Source organism: Polyodon spathula, chromosome 16, assembly GCF_017654505.1.
Source record: "Polyodon spathula isolate WHYD16114869_AA chromosome 16, ASM1765450v1, whole genome shotgun sequence".
Lineage (NCBI taxonomy): Eukaryota > Metazoa > Chordata > Actinopteri > Acipenseriformes > Polyodontidae > Polyodon > Polyodon spathula.
This window is the reverse complement of record NC_054549.1, coordinates 35,898,151-35,920,279: the sequence shown is the minus strand read 5'-3', so window position 1 is coordinate 35,920,279 and position 22,129 is coordinate 35,898,151. Positions and strand designations below refer to the sequence as shown.

Genomic DNA, 22,129 nt, shown 5'->3' with positions numbered 1-22,129 from the left:
GCTGTATGGTCACCCTAGTGCTCGCTTGTCAATTCAAATTATATTTTTTCTTTTTTCGGAAAGCAGCAAGTATATCTGTGATTTAAAGAAGTATCCGCTAGATACAAATTAGCAGGAAAGATACTGGTTGTAAAAGTGGTGCAAATCAGCATCCTGTCCTTCGAATGTGATCCAATATTATTATTAGTAGTAGTAGTAGTGGTAGTGTGACCATGGCAGCTGACTATAGGACTCTGCACAGGAATTAAGAAAAGATGTTGCTTACCCGCTCAACACACCAAGAACAAGATTTAGCACGAAAAATGATCCAAAGATGACCAGACTGACAAAATAAACCCATGGTAACTCATATCCCATGGCATCATTCATCTGCAAAAACAATCAGTTCAAAGAATTGAACTTCGCATGCATGCTGTAAACTAAAGAATGCATGGAACAGTTATTCAAGAAACATACAGGTACCTGCTACTTTCAAAGCAATAGCCAGCAAAACCTGGTATACAGTACATGGCTTTTTGATAGTGACCAGATTTCCAAAGCTCAAATATATATACCAACCCAGTGACCCTTTACAGTCCTTAGCCATGTTTAATTACATGTTCTAACTATATGTATTGCTATTTGCACCATTCATTTCTATTCTACTCATTTTGCATACTTTTAATTTAGTATAGTAACCTGTATGAAAAATAGTGTCCTGGAACCATCAATATGATTGCTGATTTTTTATGTAATTAACGCAAGGAGTGCTATCTGGCTCGGCTGCAATCTGGGAAAAATGTCGAGATCCCGGGATATGGTAAAAAAAAGGGACAGTCCCGGTCAAACCGGGACATCTGCTCACCTGAACTGTTGGGTCTTATTAACACATATTCATCAAACTATTCTAGTCTGTGATTAAGAAGCTTTGAATAACTCATGAGTTAACGCTGTGTGAGTAAATAGGTTCAATTATGTGCAAACTCGACCATACCATAACAGAAGAAAAACTAACGTTGGAATTAAATACAAAATACAAACTGCGGCAAAACTACAGAGACCTTTACATAATGGATGATTTCCAGGCAAGATAAGCTCTGGAATCAAAACAAAAGCCAGGACTGTTTGAAGTTTTGGGACAATTACAGTTTGTTGCACTTCCTGACCTTACAGTGTCATAGCTGTTTAAAAAGATAAGTTGAGAGCATTAGTCAGTATGGCACTTATCATGGAGTCAGTGACAGAGACATCTACTCTGTGATAATGGCCAGTATAGCAAACAAGTACGAGTGCTTCTGTAAATGCTTATTTAACATGGAGATGTACAAAATATATACTGGATGGTATTTTCTACAATTTGGGAAATAACACTTTTCCAAAGACATACATGTCGTTGCAACCTGTTGTGATGATATCCTTTGATGCAGCATTATAACAAATAGCACTGTTCAAATTCTCTACAAATCTTTTTAGTTTAAGAACGTCAATTCATGTATTTAACTGACCTGTTTACAGTGAAATCAGAAAGAATGCCAACTTACCCAATATAACACATCAGTCCAACCCTCCATTGTTATGCACTGAAACACAGTTAACATGGCGAAGGCAAAATTGTCAAAGTTGGTAATGCCTCCGTTTGGACCATGCCACCCTTCCTTGCATACAGTGCCATTGATGGGGCATGTGCGCCCATCACCTGAGATTGAACATGGTGCTGGTTCATCTTCTGCTATTAAATCTACACAATGAAAAAAGAAAACGTTCAACTCATATTCAGGTTTCTGCTTCAAGTAAATGAAAGGGGGATTTACAGTCCCTTTCTGCCCGCCGCAGTCAGTAACTTAATGTAATGTCTATAGACCTAGACACCTGACAAAATCATGTTTCTTAAGGGTGAAAAATGACAATTTCTATTCTTAGATGGTATATATAATCTGACTTCTTGAATGTTTATCAAGCATATTGCAGCACTGTATGTAAGTCATAAAAGGACACCGCCAATTTAGGATCAAGCATTCAAAAAAGTTAGTATAAAAAAAATAGGTCAACGTCGTACTGTATTTAAGACCAGCTCTGTATGTTGCTAAAATGATCCTGATTTGACAGAAACGTCAGAATTCTCACTTACTTTAAGTACTCAAATACCCATCAGAGATTAAGCTTCCTCTGAGTACTGAGAGAGATTATGCTGTCTCCATAGACACTGAGTGATCATTTTTCAATGGCAAGATTGCGTATTCTTTATATAACTTACTGGTAACAGGAAGCATTCACCGCCTATTATCCAGTCCTGGGATTGTGTGAGTCCAATGAACATTACAATAAGAATATGCATTTAAAGCTAACAGCTGATGCGTGTAATGAATGGTCCTTTTTATATCAGTAGGTAATATGCATTTTTGTAAGTTTTGCTACAACTTTCTTTAGGCAGTGTTAGAGAAGTCCTAACAGCTGTATCCAGAAAAGCTTCAGATAGAAAGAGCCAGCTCACCTGTACCAGCAATATAACACGTTGTGTGCATTTTTCCAATAAAAAGCTCCAGTCCTATAATGGCATAGATTATGATTACAAACAACACTAACAGGGCAATGTGGAGAAGAGGGACCATGGCTTTTATAATGGAATTCAAAACAACTTGCAAGCCTGTAAAGAGAGAAAAATAAGTGAACACAGGATCTGTACCTCACAATGCTGTATACAGTATGCAATTTATATTTGGACCCCAAAGTGAACTGTCAAAAATTGTATACTATCTAAAAACACCAGCATACAATAATAACAATACATGCAAAATACATTAAATACTGAATTGATGACCTGAAGAAGGAGTCATATTTTATGAGCCACAGTACCACAGTACAGTATATACTAAACACGATTAGATTAATAGGAATTTAAAATCTGAAATCATAAAATGCACTGCAAAAAAATGCATATGTAAATGTGTTGAAATATAACTCTGGAGCTCAGTTAGTAACTTGTTTGCCTTTGGACTGGTAGGTCACTGGATCAAAACAGCACTTGGGGGGAAACAAAGTCTAAAAAAAGCTGGGCTTCGTCCGTTTATCATCTCCTCAGCGTGGCGTGCAGAGGAAGGAGGTCTATTAGAGGACCTGTCCTTCAGATGACATGTCCCATCTGCTTCCCAGACCTTGCACACCTCCCCTGGAGCAGAACAGCACCACAGGGTTGGACCTCAGTGCCCTGACCAAACTCTACCTTCCTTGCCCCCACCCCGACACAGCACAGAGGCCCACTGGGCTCAAAACGTTTCTCTGCATAAATATCTTCAAACAAATTTACAGTGAATGTGCATAGTGTACAAGGCGTGTCAGTTTACAGTGAATGCGCACGGTGCAGAAGGCGTGTCAGTTTACAGTGAATGCGCACGGTGCAGAAGGCGTGTCAGTTTACAGTGAATGCGCACGGTGCAGAAGGCGTGTCAGTTTACAGTGAATGCGCACGGTGCAGAAGGCGTGTCAGTTTACAGTGAATGCGCACGGTGCAGAAGGCGTGTCAGTTTACAGTGAATGCGCACGGTGCAGAAGGCGTGTCAGTTTACAGTGAATGCGCACGGTGCAGAAGGCGTGTCAGTTTACAGTGAATGCGCACGGTGTAGAAGGCGTGTCAGTTTACAGTGAATGCGCACGGTGCAGAAGGCGTGTCAGTTTACAGTGAATGCGCACGGTGTAGATGGCGTGTCAGTTTACAGTGAATGCGCACGGTGTAGAAGGCGTGTCAGTTTACAGTGAATGCGCACGGTGTAGATGGCGTGTCAGTTTACAGTGAATGCGCACGGTGCAGAAGGCGTGTCAGTTTACAGTGAATGCGCACGGTGTAGATGGCGTGTCAGTTTACAGTGAATGCGCACGGTGCAGAAGGCGTGTCAGTTTACAGTGAATGCGCACGGTGCAGATGGCGTGTCAGTTTACAGTGAATGCGCACGGTGCAGAAGGCGTGTCAGTTTACAGTGAATGCGCACGGTGCAGAAGGCGTGTCAGTTTACAGTGAATGCGCACGGTGCAGAAGGCGTGTCAGTTTACAGTGAATGCGCACGGTGTAGAAGGCGTGTCAGTTTACAGTGAATGCGCACGGTGCAGAAGGCGTGTCAGTTTACAGTGAATGCGCACGGTGCAGAAGGCGTGTCAGTTTACAGTGAATGCGCACGGTGTAGAAGGCGTGTCAGTTTACAGTGAATGCGCACGGTGCAGAAGGCGTGTCAGTTTACAGTGAATGCGCACGGTGCAGAAGGCGTGTCAGTTTACAGTGAATGCGCACGGTGCAGAAGGCGTGTCAGTTTACAGTGAATGCGCACGGTGCAGAAGGCGTGTCAGTTTACAGTGAATGCGCACGGTGCAGAAGGCGTGTCAGTTTACAGTGAATGCGCACGGTGCAGAAGGCGTGTCAGTTTACAGTGAATGCGCACGGTGCAGAAGGCGTGTCAGTTTACAGTGAATGCGCACGGTGCAGAAGTTCAGACCCTCTGACTATGGACTCACTGGGCACCCCTGACACTAGTCGGAGCGGACGCAGCACACGGAAGGCTCTTAGGGCTTTAACATCGAAGCCGCCTGGCTTTCCACCAGAGTGGTTGTCTCCATCTCCCTCTTTGGTTAGTTGTTCCAAGACAACACTAAATAACCTGAAACACAAAAGAGGCATATTGTATTAGCTGGTGTCCGCAGACAGAACGCTCTCACATTACAGTGGTGCTAGTCAAATCCCAGTCCCAGTTTTTATATTTTATTTATTTTTATTTCTTTAGTCGCCACCAATAGCTTTTTTACCCCAGTTTTCTCCCCAGTTTAGTGTGCCCAATTATTATCTGTATCCCTGGCTCACTGATTGCAACCCCCCTGACGATTCGGGGAGCGGAGGCTGGAGCGTGCGTCCTCCGAAACGTGCTCCTGCTAATCCGTCATTTTACACACTGCGGATCCACAGCGAGGCCACCGGACCTATAGCGCCGGAGGACAACACAGATCTGGAGGCTCCACTGCAGAACCACAGGCGCCCTATCGGCCACAGGGGGCGCTGATGCGTGGTGAGCCGTGGATTCCCCTGCCAACCTAAGCCCTCCTTACCTGGGCAGCGCTCGGCCAATTGTGCGCCACCCCCTAGGAACTCCCGGTCCCGGTCGGCTGTGCCATAGCCTGGACTCAATCCTGCATATCCTGCACTCTACGTGGAGCACTTTTACTGGATGCACCACTCGGGAGCCCCCCCAGTTATTATTTTTATCCTGGTTCACCGCTGCAACCCCCCAGGCGACTCGGGAAACGGAGGCTGAAAGACATGTCCTCCGAAATGTGTTCCTGCCAAGCCATCATTTTTCACACTGAGGATCCACGGCGAAGCCACCAGACCTATAGTGCCGGAGGACAACACAGATCTGAATGGCTCCACTGCAGACCTGCAGGCACCCTATCAGCCACAGGGGTCACCGTGGATTGCCCTGATGACCTAAGCCCTCCTTATCCGGGTGGAGCTACTGGTAAACAAACCGAACTGAACCAAACTGAGACCACTTCTAGGAAAAAAAAAAAAAATGTCCCAGTTTTTCACTGTATAAATATGGACAGTGCTTGAAACAGTCTGAAGCTCTGACAGAAATTTGGTCAGATACCAAAATTCAATCCAAACTGGACAAAACTGACAAATAGTAAAAAATATTCAGTCTTTTCTTAAATGACATTGTTTAATGCCGACAACAGGAGAGCCGTGCAGAATTGCATAAACTGCATTATTATCCTACTCTAGGCATTCAATACATGCATTAATTAAATTAGTGAAGTGTTTCCCTGTGCTTTCTTCCACAGCAATATGTATTAATAATCTAAAACATGCTATATTAAAAACTGGAGCAATACATAATCAGCTGCAATCTTTAACAATCTGTAAACATCCAGTTCCCACACCATATAAACGAATTGAGTTCACTTGAAAACTGCATTGTGAACACAAACAGCCTTGGTCCTGAAAAAAAATGGAAAAGGACCAAAAAACCTAACGTTAGTTTGCATCCAAACGAACTCGGTCCCTTTGCTTGCAAATAAGTGTGAACAGCAAGCACATTGATACATTGTTTCAAACTAAATGAACCGCACAAGTCCGTTTGAAACGGCCCCACTGTGACAGACCCCTTAGATTCCAGCTGAACCTGACTATCTACAATGGTTGGAAACTTAAAAGTTTCAATCAGTTTCTGTGCGGGAGGTGTAAACGTCTGTTTCTTATTTTTTAATTAGTTGGACAATTTCTCGCCAGTTTAATTTGTGTTGTGCCTGTGCACATGGTCTCAGAAGACGTGTGCATTTCCATTTTTTAATTGCTCGAGGTGCAGGGTGTGTGACATGGGAGAGAGAAGAGCCACTGCGTTCAGAGAGGGAATAAAGGCAAGCAGATAAGCATTTCTGTTAATATGAAGTCACATCCGTTACAAAGGTCACAAGATCCATGAAAGAGCTTAACTTATTAAATACCTTGACCTTCAGCAAATAAAGCCGACAAAGGGTTCAGCCAGTGCCTTCTTTAGCTTAGTTCTGAAGTTCTGCATAGCTTTCATTTTTGAAAAGGGAATCTGATAGCATTCAGACTCCAAAAGCAAGAATATCCGAAAGAGTTCTAGGAGCAGGTACTTCAGCGATTATTGTCAGTTCCATATACTATTAGCCTGGAACAGTCAGGTCATGACATTTTGGTTCCCGTAATTTCGCATCCTGTCTTCCTGATCTGTATCCTTTCCAGACAGTTTAATTTAAACTGGCTAATTTAACAACCTCGTGTTTTTGCTGTTAGGCAGTTTCTCATCAGCTTTAAAATGAAATTTCATTACTGTTTACCTTAACTTTAATTTAAATGATTTGACCTCAAGTAAAATTACATTATAACTTGAGGGAAAGAAAAATAAAATAACTCAGCTCTAATACTGTATCTTTAACCCAAACATTTAAAAAAATGCATGGCTAACCATCACTGAATTGCAAGTGATTAGAGAGATACCAGGAAAAACAGTTTCATTGCACTAGCACGCCTTTCACAGAAACACATTACCAAGACAACAAAACTAACGAGAACAGTGGTATACTTACCCTACTACTACAATGATAAAATCCAGCATGTTCCATCCGTTTCTTACATAAGCATTCTGGTGCATTGCTAATCCATATGCAAAAATCTTCAAACACGTTTCAATTGTAAAAACTATAAGGAAGGCATATTCTACTGTTTCCTGGAAGAGAAAGGGGAAAAAAAGGAAATACATTTAATTCACATCAGTATGCAGTAAAGATACTAATATCGCATTCAGTTCTGATGGGTTATATGGGATTTAGAATGCGTTGAAATGACATTGCAGACCGGATCAATGTAGCGAGGTGCTAAATCTATACCTTATGATGTAACAAAGCAAATACTGTTCTGTACTCGGATTCCATCTCATATGATGCCGTAAACACTATTTCTACCACAGCATGATTAAAAAAAACAACAAATAAGTAAAGACTTTCTATAAACATAAAGCATCGTGAGCTAATTTCTGTTTAAAACTTACACCATATCAGCGGGTCTCATTATACTACACATGAAAACAGCAAGGTCTCAATAGGGCTTACTAGCAAATAGTAATCCTGTAATCCGCTACATATTCATTAAAAGCTGATTTGTCAATGTACGGTGAAGGCCCAGCTTCATAGCCATATAGGAAGGAACTCTGTTTGGTTTGAGTTCAGGACCCACAACATATACCCGCGGTGGGTAAACACACAGGTAGACATTCTGTAAGCTCAGGACCCACAACATCGGCACTGATGGTGTGTACCACAGTCCCCATCAACTGGGTAAAGCATTTCCTGGGTCAAGCTGTGTGGCTATCAAGGGGCAAAGTTCAGAAAGGAAAAGCCACAACAGCTATTGGTATTAATTCTCATGGCTCCTGCTTCTTCCTGCCTTAGGTCAACAACAGTGTTTAAAATGAGCATATCTGTGACGGCCATTGTTTCATACACACACACAGGTCCCCAGGGAGAGGCAGCCCCTCCACACAGTCTGCCCATGCACTCTGCCTGCTCAGATCAGGAATTCTTATCAAGGCCTGGCTTAGAGGCTCAGGCTTTCATTACCTAATGCAACTGTCACCACTAAGAAGCGAAACGTAATCAAAAGCATTCTTAACAAAGAGGATCTCAAGACATTTCCTCGAAGTGGAGGTGCTGCAAGAATGATACCTCCACTGGTAACACTTTAAAACAATGGCCTTAAATTCCTAATGAACTCTGGCTGAACACCACAGGAACAACCAGATTACCTCATGCACGTCCTCCGAGCTCTGAACTAATTCATTTTGAATTCATCATGATTTCAAAACATTTAGGCCCCCTTTTCCCCTCCATCCATTCCTAGTAAATTCATTGTTTATTCTTCACTAATTCAAACCTTCTTACTCACCCACCTGGGGATTGTGAGAAGTGTTCATTGCTTTATACATGTGATCAATACCATTTATTACAAAGGAACATAGAATGAATATGGGTAATTAAATCCAATTGATTTAACAGGGCTGAACTCAGAATTAATTAGTTCAGAACTCTGAGGAAGTGCATAACATATCCAGGTGTAATTTCTGTGGTATTCAGTCGGAATTCATTATGATTTTGCAGTTATATTTCCAGTGTGATATTATCAGTATCACTTAAAAGTCTATCTTTAAATAAGACGTTTGAAGTTTGATAAACATTCACCCATCAGTGAACTGTACTTACTGATCACTCAGTTTCGGAGAAAGAAAAACAAAAAACGCAAGTCTGATGTGCAGCCATATCTGCAGACATACAGCAACCAGACAAAGGGCTTATTTAATCAGACTCTCGATAAGATATGGGACTCTGTAAGTACATACCAGTATCTAGTGTGCTTGAGTGCGACAGAATAATAAAATGCTCTCAATCTGGATATTTATACAGTAGAACGATGAGGGCATTATAATATAACAACATATCCCATGTCATTAATACTGTATCTTACTCTGCACTGAGGCGGGTATGAAGTAATTGGTTGTGTCTTCTTAAATAATACAGAAGGTCGTCCATATCTAGTGTCCCAGGAGGTCTAACTTAACATCTCAAATATCGATGCTTTTTGGCAAACACCACCCTTCTTTAGTTTGTGTTTTTATCTGATGTAAAACCATGCATTTCCAAATACGAATATAACATTTACCCCTTTGCGCTTTGCAAGAAAAATAACTTGTTATACTAGATCACCACAGTGGATTACTGTACTAATACTGTGAATGTATCCAGGAACAAAAATCATGTTACATGTTTTTTAGGTTGCATATGTGTGAAAACATAATGATTGATCAGACCGCAAACAGACATTATCATAATGGTCTAAAAGTCGGTCACTGCTGCAAAGGTCAGGCTATACCCTCGCTCATCCACTCTCAAGGCTTGGTGCCACACCACGGGTCAGCTCTACAGAGCAGCGGGGAGGGACACAGAGCCACCTTGATCCTCTACAGTTTGAATGAAAGCTGAGACAGACACCTGCTATCTTGTTTGACTCTCAATAAGGGACAGTAGAGTCTATTTCCCACTCAATATGAATTATTATTACCAGCAACAAGCAGTCGACATATGGTCATTTTAGGAATGCAAACTTTCTGTAGAAGTTTTAATAAAATTGAATCTGTGGTATAACAAGAGCAGCTGGCTTACACTTTGGCAGCGACAGCTGTTTTACAGGATGAAGCCAGGAAACCTGCTTGTTTTAGCTAATGTCAACACGATCACATTTCTTATTGCACCACTTGGGCATTACTAGAGTAACTAATGCATTTTAGCAGCAACAGAAACAAACCAGGGTGAGGTTTTTGCTTTGTTGACACATCTAGCTTTGCTGGGTAACGTTACACAGGTAAGGTTTTCTCTTTGTTACATTCCGGTAATACAGGCAGCAATGTCCATGTTGGCATTTATCACAAACTTTTGTTTTGCGTTTTCCTTTACATATAATAGCAATAAAGACCTTTTTACCAAATAAAATCACAACTTGCCCCTTAGAAAAGTTTATCATGGTATTTTTGCATTGAATTTTTGCAGTTTTCCCATGCTTTTCACATGGTTATACTATGCATTTACCCTGGTTGGCTAAGTTTATTAATATATTTTACCATACCTTGCTATTCTTTCTAGTGCTTACCTGCACTTTAGCTATGCTTTATTACACTTTACTATGATCTTACGATGGGAAATGTTTATAAGGGGCATGTTGCAAGTCTGCTTCATCACAAAGGGCAAGGCAGCAGATATGATCCAAGACTGGTGTTTCTATAGGAACAGTCTCTAAAGTGATGACTCTACGGCTATTCTGGAGAACACAAACTCATGCAATAACCAAAGTCCATGTGGTCCTTTTGTTTTTGTGGTACGAACCCAACCAGATCCTAAATTACTTAAATCGAACCTACTAAAGGGTCCATTCATTAATTTATACCTGGGCATGAGTAAGAGTTTAGTACCACTGATCTAAGCTAAAAACATTCTTCCGCTCAGTAATGAGGAATGAGCTGTTTCCTCTGTCAGCCCTGACATAACAAAGGCACAGTACTTTAAAAGGAGTGCACAATCAATAGCGCTGTGGGGCTCACGTGTGGCTCTGTCAGTCCACTCCAATCGAAGACCTTAATTAACTAACTGAACCTTCACTAGCTAACTGTTTGGAGTCGTGCTCTAGGATGCCCAATGCAATAACAGCGCAGCTGGACCAAGGAATGGACTGAAAGAGTCACACAAATGACTGCCTCAGCAATTTAGCACATTTGGCTCTGCAACTGGCTTCTACTTAAACCTTGCCTGTCCCTTTGATACACCTGACCAGGGGTACAGTAATGAGATTAGACGGAGGCATTTTAACTTGTTGAATAAAATCCTGTTTGCTTTTGGTGAGTCTCGCCCTGTTCCCCCGTCAATCTCACAACGACTGGGCTATCTGCTTCAGGCAGTGTTTTACTCATGTTTCAATGGACCACTTAGCACAGCATGAAAAGGGATGGAATCTTTTTTGTTGCTTAAGTGAAATGTTGACTTTTGGTTGAAGCATCTTTTATTTGACAGCGAGAGCTCACAGCTAGAGAACGAAGCATGATAATTAGACCTGCAGTGAAATCAAGGGAAAATGCTAGGCTTGTTACAAGGTAATCAGTGTTAATGTTTGGTGAAGTAAAACCCACTCAAAAGATTAGGATGGCAGGTGGTAGCGTTAAAGTTGTGGGAAATCAGTCCACAATGAACCAAAGCCAAAGCAAAGAAAGAGGCAAACATGCTTTCGCTGCTGTCAGTGGACCAATTCAGATATTTTCTAGTGAGGGGAATTTGTACAAACTGGCTGCAGATTACTTTTATATTATTCATTAAGTCAAGCCTGTTCTTACATTCACAAGTTAAACCAGGTGTCTTGTTTTGGAAATCAAGCGGAATTCAATTTGAAAACTTATCACTAATAATATGAAAATATACTGCAGAGGTTTGCCACAATAGGACCAGTTCAAAACTGTGCTACAACTTTATTATGAATTTATTCTACTTCCAGAATTTTATTTTTTTTAGAAAAAGAAAAGTTTTGATAAAACATCGACTCGTAAACAAACCTCCCCCATGCTGCATTTCTTCCTTATAAACAACGTTGTGTCCTGAGGGTTTCACAGAATCCGATTAGCAGTAATGTTGGACTGCACAGGGTTACATAAGGCAAGTAAGTCAAAGATTAGTGCTAATGAAGCTCTGTGAAACGTGGCCTTAAAGTTGAGGCATTTCAAAATAGAACAGTATGAATCACCCGAAAGCAGTTCTATCCCGGCACGCATTCTCTGAGCGTGTCTTATGCAGCTAATCAACAGACGGCAATAAACTACAATCCCATTGCAGCTGTCATAATCCGTCTTTGCTTTCAGCTTTGCAGGGCCATCCACAGACATGGTGCTGAGTTTATGTTACAAGTGATCAGGGAAAGTAGCACACAGTTCATTCACTGAGAAGAGTTTGGATTTTACCATCCTGGTGCAAATGTATGCCCAAAAGAAAGTGGTCTTTCAAGCAGTAGACCTATATGTTTGTGCTTATAGGAAGTTATGCGACTAACTAACTCTTGAAACACATCACATGTGTAACAGTAGATAGAGTTTAAATCTTGGAAATGTATTTTGTTTATGTTGTATAGAACTACAGTATATAGAGGGAATAAAAAAAAAACTCTGTTTAGCCCAAGCATTCAAAAGCAAGTTCAAGTTCAAGAGATTGCACCAGCACATGCGGAACAAGATCAGTATGTCATAAACGTTAAAAAAAAAAAAAAAGCATATTCATGGCTCCTTATAGGACATGGAAATAAGTCCTTCAGTGTAACTCATAGAATAAGATGATAACAAAGAAATATTTTAAAAATCAACACCTTTCTAGATATTTGATTGTTACAAAATGTCTTCAATGTCATTGCTTTTCATAGGTGGCCTAATAATTGCTTGTTACATTAGCATTAGATGGAAAACGTCCTTTGGTGTAACCAGAATTAGGGTACACCAGAATTAGGGTACACCAGAATTAGGGCACACCAGAATGTCTTGCTGGTTACACCGTATGACTTTAGGCATGATCTCTCAATTTAACAGATTTATTGATTACTTATTATGAAGAACCAATAAACATTTTTTTTTTTTAATAGCCAAGTTTAAAATGACACACTTATGTACATTTTTCTAATTTTTCTTCATTTTCAGATGCCCTTGTCAAGCAGGGAAAAGGTTGCTCACTATAGATCCCGTGTTAATGAAGACCCTATAGAAAGAGCAACCTACCTTTCCAAAAGACAATCAAGATGCTTTTTCATGTTTTTCACTTTATAATACCGAATCTGATATGATACTGAATCTAACACATTATAGTCCAGCTAATAAGCACAACAAATAGGCAGGACTGCACATTTTTCAAATGTGAAACTTTGCATACAACTTGAGGATCTGAACACTTTCTGCTATCATGGCAATTGATCAATGCCCCCGAGAGACCACATGTAGTTGCCATCTTGTGGACAGCATAAGAAAGCAATTTACCAGCTGAAGGTATTTGACCACAGTTTAATTAAAAAAAGGTCAGTTAAGGCTCAGAATGTTTACATGAATGGGAGGATTATGATATAGCAATCAGTAAAGCAGATCTTGAATTGACAAGGGAAGCAGTCACAAAAACGCATAACTGCTTCATGCATTTTCTACTGTATGTTACTGCACTAGCTTTCTGTAATGTACTCTACAATTGCATTGATAAATAGTATAAAAGTATATATAATATTTTCATTTTAAAAAAGTATACATTTTGACAAAAACATTACCCCAACCCCTTTCTTAGGAACATCAAGAAAAATGACATTTCCCCTTCATGCAGCTCAAATGTCCCTGTCCCTGTCCCTGTCCATACGTTGGGCAGGTTGTTAAGGAGGTAGAAAGGGAAGGTTGAAGTAAACTGCATGAGTCAGTTAAATGATAAGAATTCATTTGCCTGGCCTAGAGCTTCTGATGTAACTTTATATTACAAGTCAGATATTGTGCAGTAATTACTGAGCCAGAGCCTTTCACTTCCAGATGTTCCAAACTGTGTAGCACCGGCTGGATGAAACTCACAAAAGCCTGGCAGCTGTTAACCAATAAAGTTAAACAATTATTCACTACTAATGTGTCTGTTTTCCTTTAAGAGTACAAATACATAATTTAGGTCTGTATTTTAACTAAATAGGTTAAAATAGGCCACGGTTTGAGTATAACAATCAGAAGTCCTCTGGGGTAACCTGTTTTGGTCCTATGGTGTAACCGATATGTTAACTGTATTAAAGTGCAGATATTTGTGTGCAACTCGTTGTATCTATACAACACATAGATTATATCAATTAAATGTGGTAAAAAAAAAAAAAAACACATTTGTCTTTTCTAGGCGTTTTTTTTGTTTTTTTATAGGTATTATTGTGAGCGCATACTAAAAAAAAGTGGAATCGTCACAAAGGAAATGAAGAAAAAAGAAATATGGAAATATAATTGTATGCTTGTGAAGAAGGATAGCTAAATAGTAATGTATGAATGTTTATGTGCACAGAAACTGTACACAAGGCCATTTATCTCTAGAAAAATGTGTAGTTACAGCGAAGGACACTTATGGTATAAAGGCCAAAAAAAAAAAACGAAAATACTAACTGCATTAATTCTTAAGACATTAAAGTTTGTTTCACTTTTGGAAACCTTATTCGTCATCTGCCCATTAAAAATTTAAAACCATTGTATTTTTTATTTATAAAAAGCTATGGAGGGGTAACAGCCTCCCATCCATTGTGTCAGACGCAATGCAGTTGAATGTAGTTCACCGTAATTGAATGTAATTTGGGTTGTCACATCCATTGTAACAGGAGGTCAGTTCTCCTGGCCTGTAAATGTGGCTCATGTTAATGGGAACTGACACCTACTTCCTCTCCTGGGGGCACTGCAGCCATATTATATGGCTTTGCTCACATGAGGCTTCAACATGGAAAATTTGCCACACTGCCTCTTTATACGGGGGAAATGACAATGTCAAGACAAATATTTTTGACACAACATTTAATCTTCCGGAAATGTAAATTTAAATGATAAACTAAGCAAGAAATGACAGCAAAAAATATACATAATTAACAATCCTATTATTGGCCAATCAATTGGCATCTTAGGTAAACAGTAACAATGGTACAAAAAGTATAGAATTGCGACCTACATTCACAGTATGTGAAAGGACTGCTTAAAACAAACGCCCTAACCCTATCAGACAGATCACTATGATAGTGATTGATCACAATATACACACACACACACTGGAGATAAAAGTGTGATCAAAAAGGTAGATGACTGACAGATGTGTTTTCTATACTGTATTTCTATACTGTATTTTAGAGTATAGAAGTTAAAGTTCAGGATTTACAATACAGGAGCACTTGCAGACATGGATCTTGAGCAAGTTAACAGCATATTGTTAACATTTATAAGAATGCCCTTAAACAAGAAGCCTCGGATTCAACTTTTATTTGTGCTTGTTTTTCATCTCCCTAGTGACCGACTTGGCCAGTCAAGCACAATGTATTTACAGTTATGTCCAGAAGCTATATGAATATGTTTTAGTGCCGGGGTAGATACAGCAAAGAGTAAAATAAAATGTTTGTGAAGGAATAAAAAAAAAGAAGCAGAGAAATTGCACGGGTGAAAAAATATCTAGCCTGAAGAAATCTGTACAGAATAGAATGAACTGTACAGAAAGAATGCATGATAAAAACATGTAAAGCAATTTAAAAACAAGCCCTCAAGGTACAAAGTAAATGCCCCTTAGTGTGGCTTCCAAAAGCAGCCCTTTAGAGGAGAGGCAGTGAATTACAATGCATGATGACTCCCATTATCACTGATAGAGCTTGTTGTAATGAAATAATAAGAAGTCAATTACTCTTAACCCTGATCAGCCAGGGTAATTGTATCTTTCAGATTGTGTAAGAGGTACAATTTGTGTAAGGGGTGCAGTCTGCGTAAGGGGTGCAGTCTGCGTAAGGGGTACAGTTTGCGTAAGGGGTACAGTTTGCGTAAGGGGTACAGTCTGCGTAAGGGGTACAGTCTGCGTAAGGGGTACAGTTTGCGTAAGGGGTACAGTCTGCGTAAGGGGTACAGTTTTCTCAGTGATGTTCATAATTTAGGTCACCACAGAAAAAGTGTGAATGGGGGAATGAGTGCAGCTTATCTTAATCAGTGTTGATCTAGCAGTGTGCATCTGGTCAATGCAGAGTGAAAGTAGTCAAAAGAGACAGTGCTCCCAATCAATACAGATAAAGGAGGAGTTACATGAAATGGCATTGTTAACACGCAGCTCTTTTCTGGGTCAAAGTTTTCCTTTTTGTAGCACTGCAGTCTTAAAATTATAGATTATATGCAATTGGAAAGTAAAAGATCAACTTGTTATGGACAAGAACTATTACATATTCTTCTTGTTTAAATCATGTTGTATAAGTTTTGCCTTTTTAAACACTTTATACACCCTTAGGTTAAAACACCCTTGTGGCTTTAACAGAGAATCATGTCTGACTTCCAAGTGTATCTGGTACACTAGGGTGCAATCATTAACCTGGGGAGGATGGAGTACAATAGAAACCCAGCTCTGTAAGGATGAAATAACAACGCGGCCACTGCCAGTCCCCCATTCAATATTACAGCTAGCTGAAAAACAACCCTGAGAGTAGGCTAGAATGTGGCTGTACCGAGCCACTGATCCATGGCTGAACTTTCTTAGCAGATCAGTCTCTATTGAGGCTGGCTTGTCCGTGTGGATGAGTCTGCACAGAAGTGCTGGAAGGCAAACAATGCTAGCGTACACAGCGGTGCCCATCAGCATCTCCTGGCCTTGTGACAAATGTGCGCTACTGTGTGTCAAAGGATTTTGTTAGAAATCTTTAGCTCATCCATAAGGACAACAAACACCCAATCAAAAGTATTAGGTAATATTAGGTAGAGTTTAAATGTTTAAACATTAGCCAATTGTTTGAGCCGTTGACAAAAATAAGCACATATAGGTGTTTTATATTAAATATTTTTTCTTAGTGTTGTCCATATACTATTAAATGCTGTGCACATACATTACACACAAATGCATTTAGCAGTAATTTATTAAATTGCGACAGAGGGCTTTTCACGATGGGTTTTCTGATTGGTGCCAAATATTGGTTAATTAATCCAGCTCAAAAATATGCTAACTCAAACAAGTACATGTGATTTAAATGATTCTGACTGTGCCAGCATTTCTAATATGTCTTGGGACAGAGTTCTAAAGGCAGGGGGCATCACAGTAAAAGCCCTTTGCCCATCCTGATTTTAGATGACATCTAAACAATATAAAGGTTAAACATTTAGGATATTGAACGAAAACAAATTTATAAGAAACCAATGGGGAAATGTACATTTGCCTGTTATATAATACAGGCCAGCGCTGAACAATTTCTTCATCACCTGCACTGATAAAATCTTGTTTTACTGTTTTTAAATCCGTTTACTGGTCTGTGTTCATGATATGTGGCACTTAGTCTAAATAGTCTAGTTCAGCGTTTGTTTTTTTTTCCAACAGTCTTTACTAAGTCTTGGTTTACGAGAATTATGACTTCCCATTTTAATTGGAAAGATACTACATAAATCTTTCTCTCACAAAGATATGTGTTGATATTGGCTGGTATATATCTTTGGGATAATTAGTTATGACAGCTAATCAATGAGGGACAGAGTGCTACATATCGCTGACATTTTGTAATGAGTCTAATTTACAACCCAAAGTGTATAATTTTCTGTACGCCTAAGCCTCCAGCCAGCTTCTCACAGGAGACATATCATCTGGCAGAAGAGTTTAAAGCAGTTTGTGAAAAGTTAACAGCTATAAAATCAAAGCTCAGTGAACCCATATATGATCAGCATATTTCCTGACTGCCGTGAGCTTTTTTCCCCCCACAAAACCCTTTCTTATTTGCAATGATTTGAAATAGCTGAAGATCAGATTGAAATCAGGAGCTCAGTGCTGATTTGTACAGGGACACTGCTTTAAAAAGATGCTAAACTAATGTATTAAGAGTATGATTCGACACCTAATGACGTCTAACCTCATTTCACAATTCTCTCCCTGATTGAAAAAAAATGTAATCCTAGCTTCTGCACAACCTTAAAATATCCTGTATCCTTGTACATCACATACAATACAAACACAAACCCAAGTAATTGATAATACCTACAGTACAACCAACATATATTGTAAGACTGTTTTATATACGCTCAAGCCACCTGCTGGAGAGCAAACACTTTGCACTGTATCACAGAATACAATTTATAGTCAACTGCTGCACTGGAGCAGTGGGAACACACCTGTAGTCTCTCAGAACTTCATGTTCGACCAGGACAGGCTCTGCAGTTTCCTAGGAATGCTAAACTGCTATGCAGTCACTGAGAAACTTCCCCCCATGGTGGACAGCCATTAATAACATCAAAAGCGTTTGCTGATAACATTTGATGGAAGCCGTTTCAATCATGATTGGTATCTGTTATTAAGAACAATTGCAAAATATGCATGAATAAATAAAGGGACCAACTGAGACAGCGAAGAGAACCACAGGTTCATGTGGTGTCATCAGATCAAATTGAATGAGCATAGAAAGCATCTCAGGCCCCTCCACACAAGGGAATGCTGAACTTAAAGCTTTTTTTTTTGCACCGAGTCTAATTTATTAAAAACGTTCTCCATCACTAAACAACTGAAAATCATCTTCAGGCAGCAGAAGATAGCTTGATGAATGGATATTATTTAAACACTGCTTGAAAAGAATTGCTTTTGTATTCCATAGTAGCAGTAGCAGTAGCATTCTGATGGGCTTTCTGCAATCAAAAAACCAATGAACCAAGTTATGAAGCGCTAGACAGCCAATTATTTCCCAAAGAGATTAACATCACTTTAACGTGTGCCAGATGGTCATATGATAAGCTGACTACTTTGTTTTGCTGTCAAAATGTTGCAACCCCAGACCACTAACACTGTAAACCCTTGCAAAGTTGCATTCTTAAAAATACCTTAGTGATGCGCAATAGAGAAAGCATGTTAGCCAACATGCCCTCGCTTTTCTATCTTCATAAAAGTACTACTAGGAAATGTACCCAATATTTAAAGTTTAGGTGACTGTATGAATTGTAACTGCCCCTGCTAGAATTTAACTTTTGTTTGATTTAGTCTGCTGTCTGCGGAAAATGAAGGAGGCGATGGGAAGGGAACAGCGCACTGCGTCTGCATTTAGGACAGCCCCGCAGGGAGCAGTCAGCTGACACCCGCAGTCTGCCATTAGTTTTACTTTCATGGCCTTCACTTTTACACTCGACCTGCCCGAGCACAGCAGCGTTCACAGTGGGCATTCCAACAGAAGCCAGAGTTTGTCCTTCTGCAAGTTTTTCATCACTTTCTTTTACCCTTAACTACTGGGGTAAATGACGTAATGTAAAATCTAATACTAAGATGTGGTTATATCTGCAAAGGATTTTGACAAACAAATCAAAGCTAAAACTACTGTTTCATATTCTCGAGTGGGTCGTTTTAACCTGGGCCTGTTATATGTTATATAATATTACTTTTTTTTAAGTAGCACTGTTAATGTACGCTAATATAAAACATATGCTATCATCAAATATATATTGTAAATGTTACAATATAACTAAGTAACACAGATATAATAAGTTGTACCAGCATAAGCTTCTCTTCTATGGTTAAGAGATGGTTGGAGAGTAATATTGTATAAGCATGAACACTAATGCACTCACTGAAGAGTATGAGAATGCCTACAGAGACCATTTCATTTCCTAATTAGCATTTTACATTCATCCCTCTCTCCTGAAGAAATAAGAGATGACTTACCCTTACAGAACATGCTGCATCCAGAGTGCTGTAGTCCACATTAACAAAACAGTTTTTTGGAAGCGGATATCCAAAGAACACCAATAGCTTCATGGATCTCAAATCGTGACAGACAATACCAAAATCTGACTCCAGTGATAACTACAGTGATGCTGTCTCTTTCCCATACCCAAGTGGCTCACCTGGTAAAGACACAGCCAGGTGGTGTCCAAAGCTGCCAGTCTCCTTGGCTCATGTGCCTATAACTTATAACCTAATAAATTTAATAACCTAGTTTCATCTACATTGGATAAGCATCTGAAGCTCTCTCTTTATACACGTACAATTCACAAAGCACGACATAGGTAGGTCCAGACGTACATTCAGGCACCTCCTTTTGCCAGGTATGTGCACCCTCGAGGAGGATAATAAGAGAGATGGAGGAAGGCAAAATGAGCCCTACCTCCCAAAGCGTGAACAGTCAACAGCCAGGAAGCAACTTTATCATCATTTTAAATACAGTGCATTCAGACACCACTGGAAATTATAGGAAATTATTACAATAGCTTTAATTTGGTTCAATCTAAGCTAAAAGACTTTTTTTTTTTCAAATCCAAAAGACTCCTTTGTCAAATATGTGTATTCATTTTTGATATCATTTTAAAAGGAGTGACTGGTACTAATGATTGTAATGATGTGACGTAGTAGATTTAACATAATAAAAGAACATCCTCAAAGCCATTTCATTACTCAGTTTCCAGGAAGTATTAATGGCAGCCTTGCTATTGTATCACTGTATTTACTGTAAAAATTACCTCTGTAAGCACGGCTACAGGGAACAGAAAAACATGCTATCAGTAAATTAACCTGCTAAATATTAGCTTGCTGCACAGCTAATAAGGATTTAAATAAACTGCAACACACATGTGATCAAAATGAGGACAACTGTTTCGATAAGAGCAATGTGACCCACTGTGTAAATGTAGTAATAGACACCCACCAATGCTACAAAATACACAGATTATCAATGCTACAGGCTTGTGCATTGTTCGTGCAGAAAGAAAGAAAGGCTGTCCACGGTGGAATTGTTTTGCTTGAAGTACAGGTTTGGCAAGTTTGCACTCTAACACAGCAAACAACATTTTACATTTTTTTTTTTTTTTTTTTTTTTTTTTACATTTATTTTTAGAATAAGGCTGTTATTTTAATTAAAGTCTGACATAACTCCATGCCACATATAATAATGTATTTCACTGGATCAGTAATATTCTTTTGCTTATTTTACTGTATTTTTTTGTTTGTTTTCTTAATCCCAAAATGTTAGATAATTATGTTGTGTCGCTGTCTGTGGGGAGGAAAACAGATCATAGTGTGTTAGTTTATGTGATCATGCCTCACAAACAGGACTGTCTACCTGTGTGAGAGTCGTCTTGGATACCCAATGAACTGCATATCATTAATTTTGGCATAACCAATAAGAACCAATGGGAGTATGAAAAAATTAAAATGGTTCCTGCAGGCTTGTGGGATTTTCCCAATCTTTTTTTTTTTTTTGCTTCCTGGTCTTGAGTCTTATAGTGTGACCTTTCAACTCTATTGATTCCAGCAGCTACACGGTTGAACACAGAAGCTGGCTGGAACTTGGTTTCAGGAGACTAAGTTTCAGGCCACTGCAGGGCACACCAGGGGAGGCTTGGGGTTTGATACAGCAAAGCTGCATCAGACTTGGTCTTCTTGTCCCCTGGAACCAGGTTTCGAGCCACTGTTCCAGAAAAGGTGACTGTGTTTTCTCAACTTTAGGGCCATAGAGAAACATTATAAAAAAATGTTAGAGCAAAAGAACATGGAACCATTCTAAAAACGTAAGCATATAAATAAATGGCATTTGTAGCTATGCTGTATGTCTTTTAAATAAATACCACCTGTGGAATTGCGCTGGGACACATATGTGGAAGAATAACATGCAATTCATTCATAAAAGCAGCACACTCATGCTTGGACTACAGCTCCTGACACTGCAAGGACTGTAGGGAAAATTCCCTAGCCTATGGGAGGCACAATGGCCCAGATGATTGGATATACCATCCATTCAGTTTCAGATTGCAGCCCATTCACAGTGTTATAAATTAGAGAAAGTGACACTTTGAACTGCAAGAATTTGCATGCTGGGTTATCTTGCTGGAGAGACACAATCTCTCACACAGGGAGTATGAGTTCTATTAACAACTCTGAAAATGTATTCTGACTGGGAGAGCAAAGATCAATTTGAAGATAACCTGCAGAAGCTAAGACCTTTAAATAACACTCAGTCACATGACTTTTAACATTATAGCATTATTCTATAATTGCTATTATTAGTAGTACTAGTACTATGACATTTTTTCTCAACCTTCAAATAATTCAGCAAGGTTGCTGCATCTTTTTCAAATCTGTTTAGACATTGTAGGTTTTTGTAGGTTTTGCAATCATCTTTGTTGCATTTTGCAATCAACTGGGTGGCAGGCTGTATTTAAAAGCACAAGGTATTTTATAAAACTGTTCTGCAAGTTTAAATGTTTCTATTTTGTTTTTGTAAATCACATTTAAAAGTATGCATGGAAGAAGCACTGTGACATGAATGATAATGTAGTCATATCATTAATGATAAATGAATCCTTCACAAAGCCATGCCTGTTTGCTGAAAAAAAAAAAA

At 39.4% G+C, this 22,129-nt stretch overlaps 1 protein-coding gene across 2 annotated transcripts in view; it reads right to left on the bottom strand.

Moving 5' to 3' along the window:
- The window catches only part of LOC121328825 (voltage-dependent L-type calcium channel subunit alpha-1D-like), a 90,505-nt gene that overhangs the window by 51,175 nt on the left and 17,201 nt on the right, over positions 1-22,129 (bottom strand). The window contains exons 4-7 of one of the 2 annotated variants that reach the window (XM_041273914.1): positions 7,072-7,211; positions 4,480-4,622; positions 2,471-2,623; positions 1,521-1,717 (exon numbers count right to left, since the gene is read on the bottom strand). In XM_041273914.1, the coding sequence (XP_041129848.1) occupies positions 1,521-1,717; positions 2,471-2,623; positions 4,480-4,622; positions 7,072-7,211 (633 nt within the window). Of the gene's footprint in view, positions 1-265; positions 365-1,520; positions 1,718-2,470; positions 2,624-4,479; positions 4,623-7,071; positions 7,212-22,129 lie in introns of those variants that run through there. The other variant, XM_041273913.1, reaches the window with a different exon arrangement.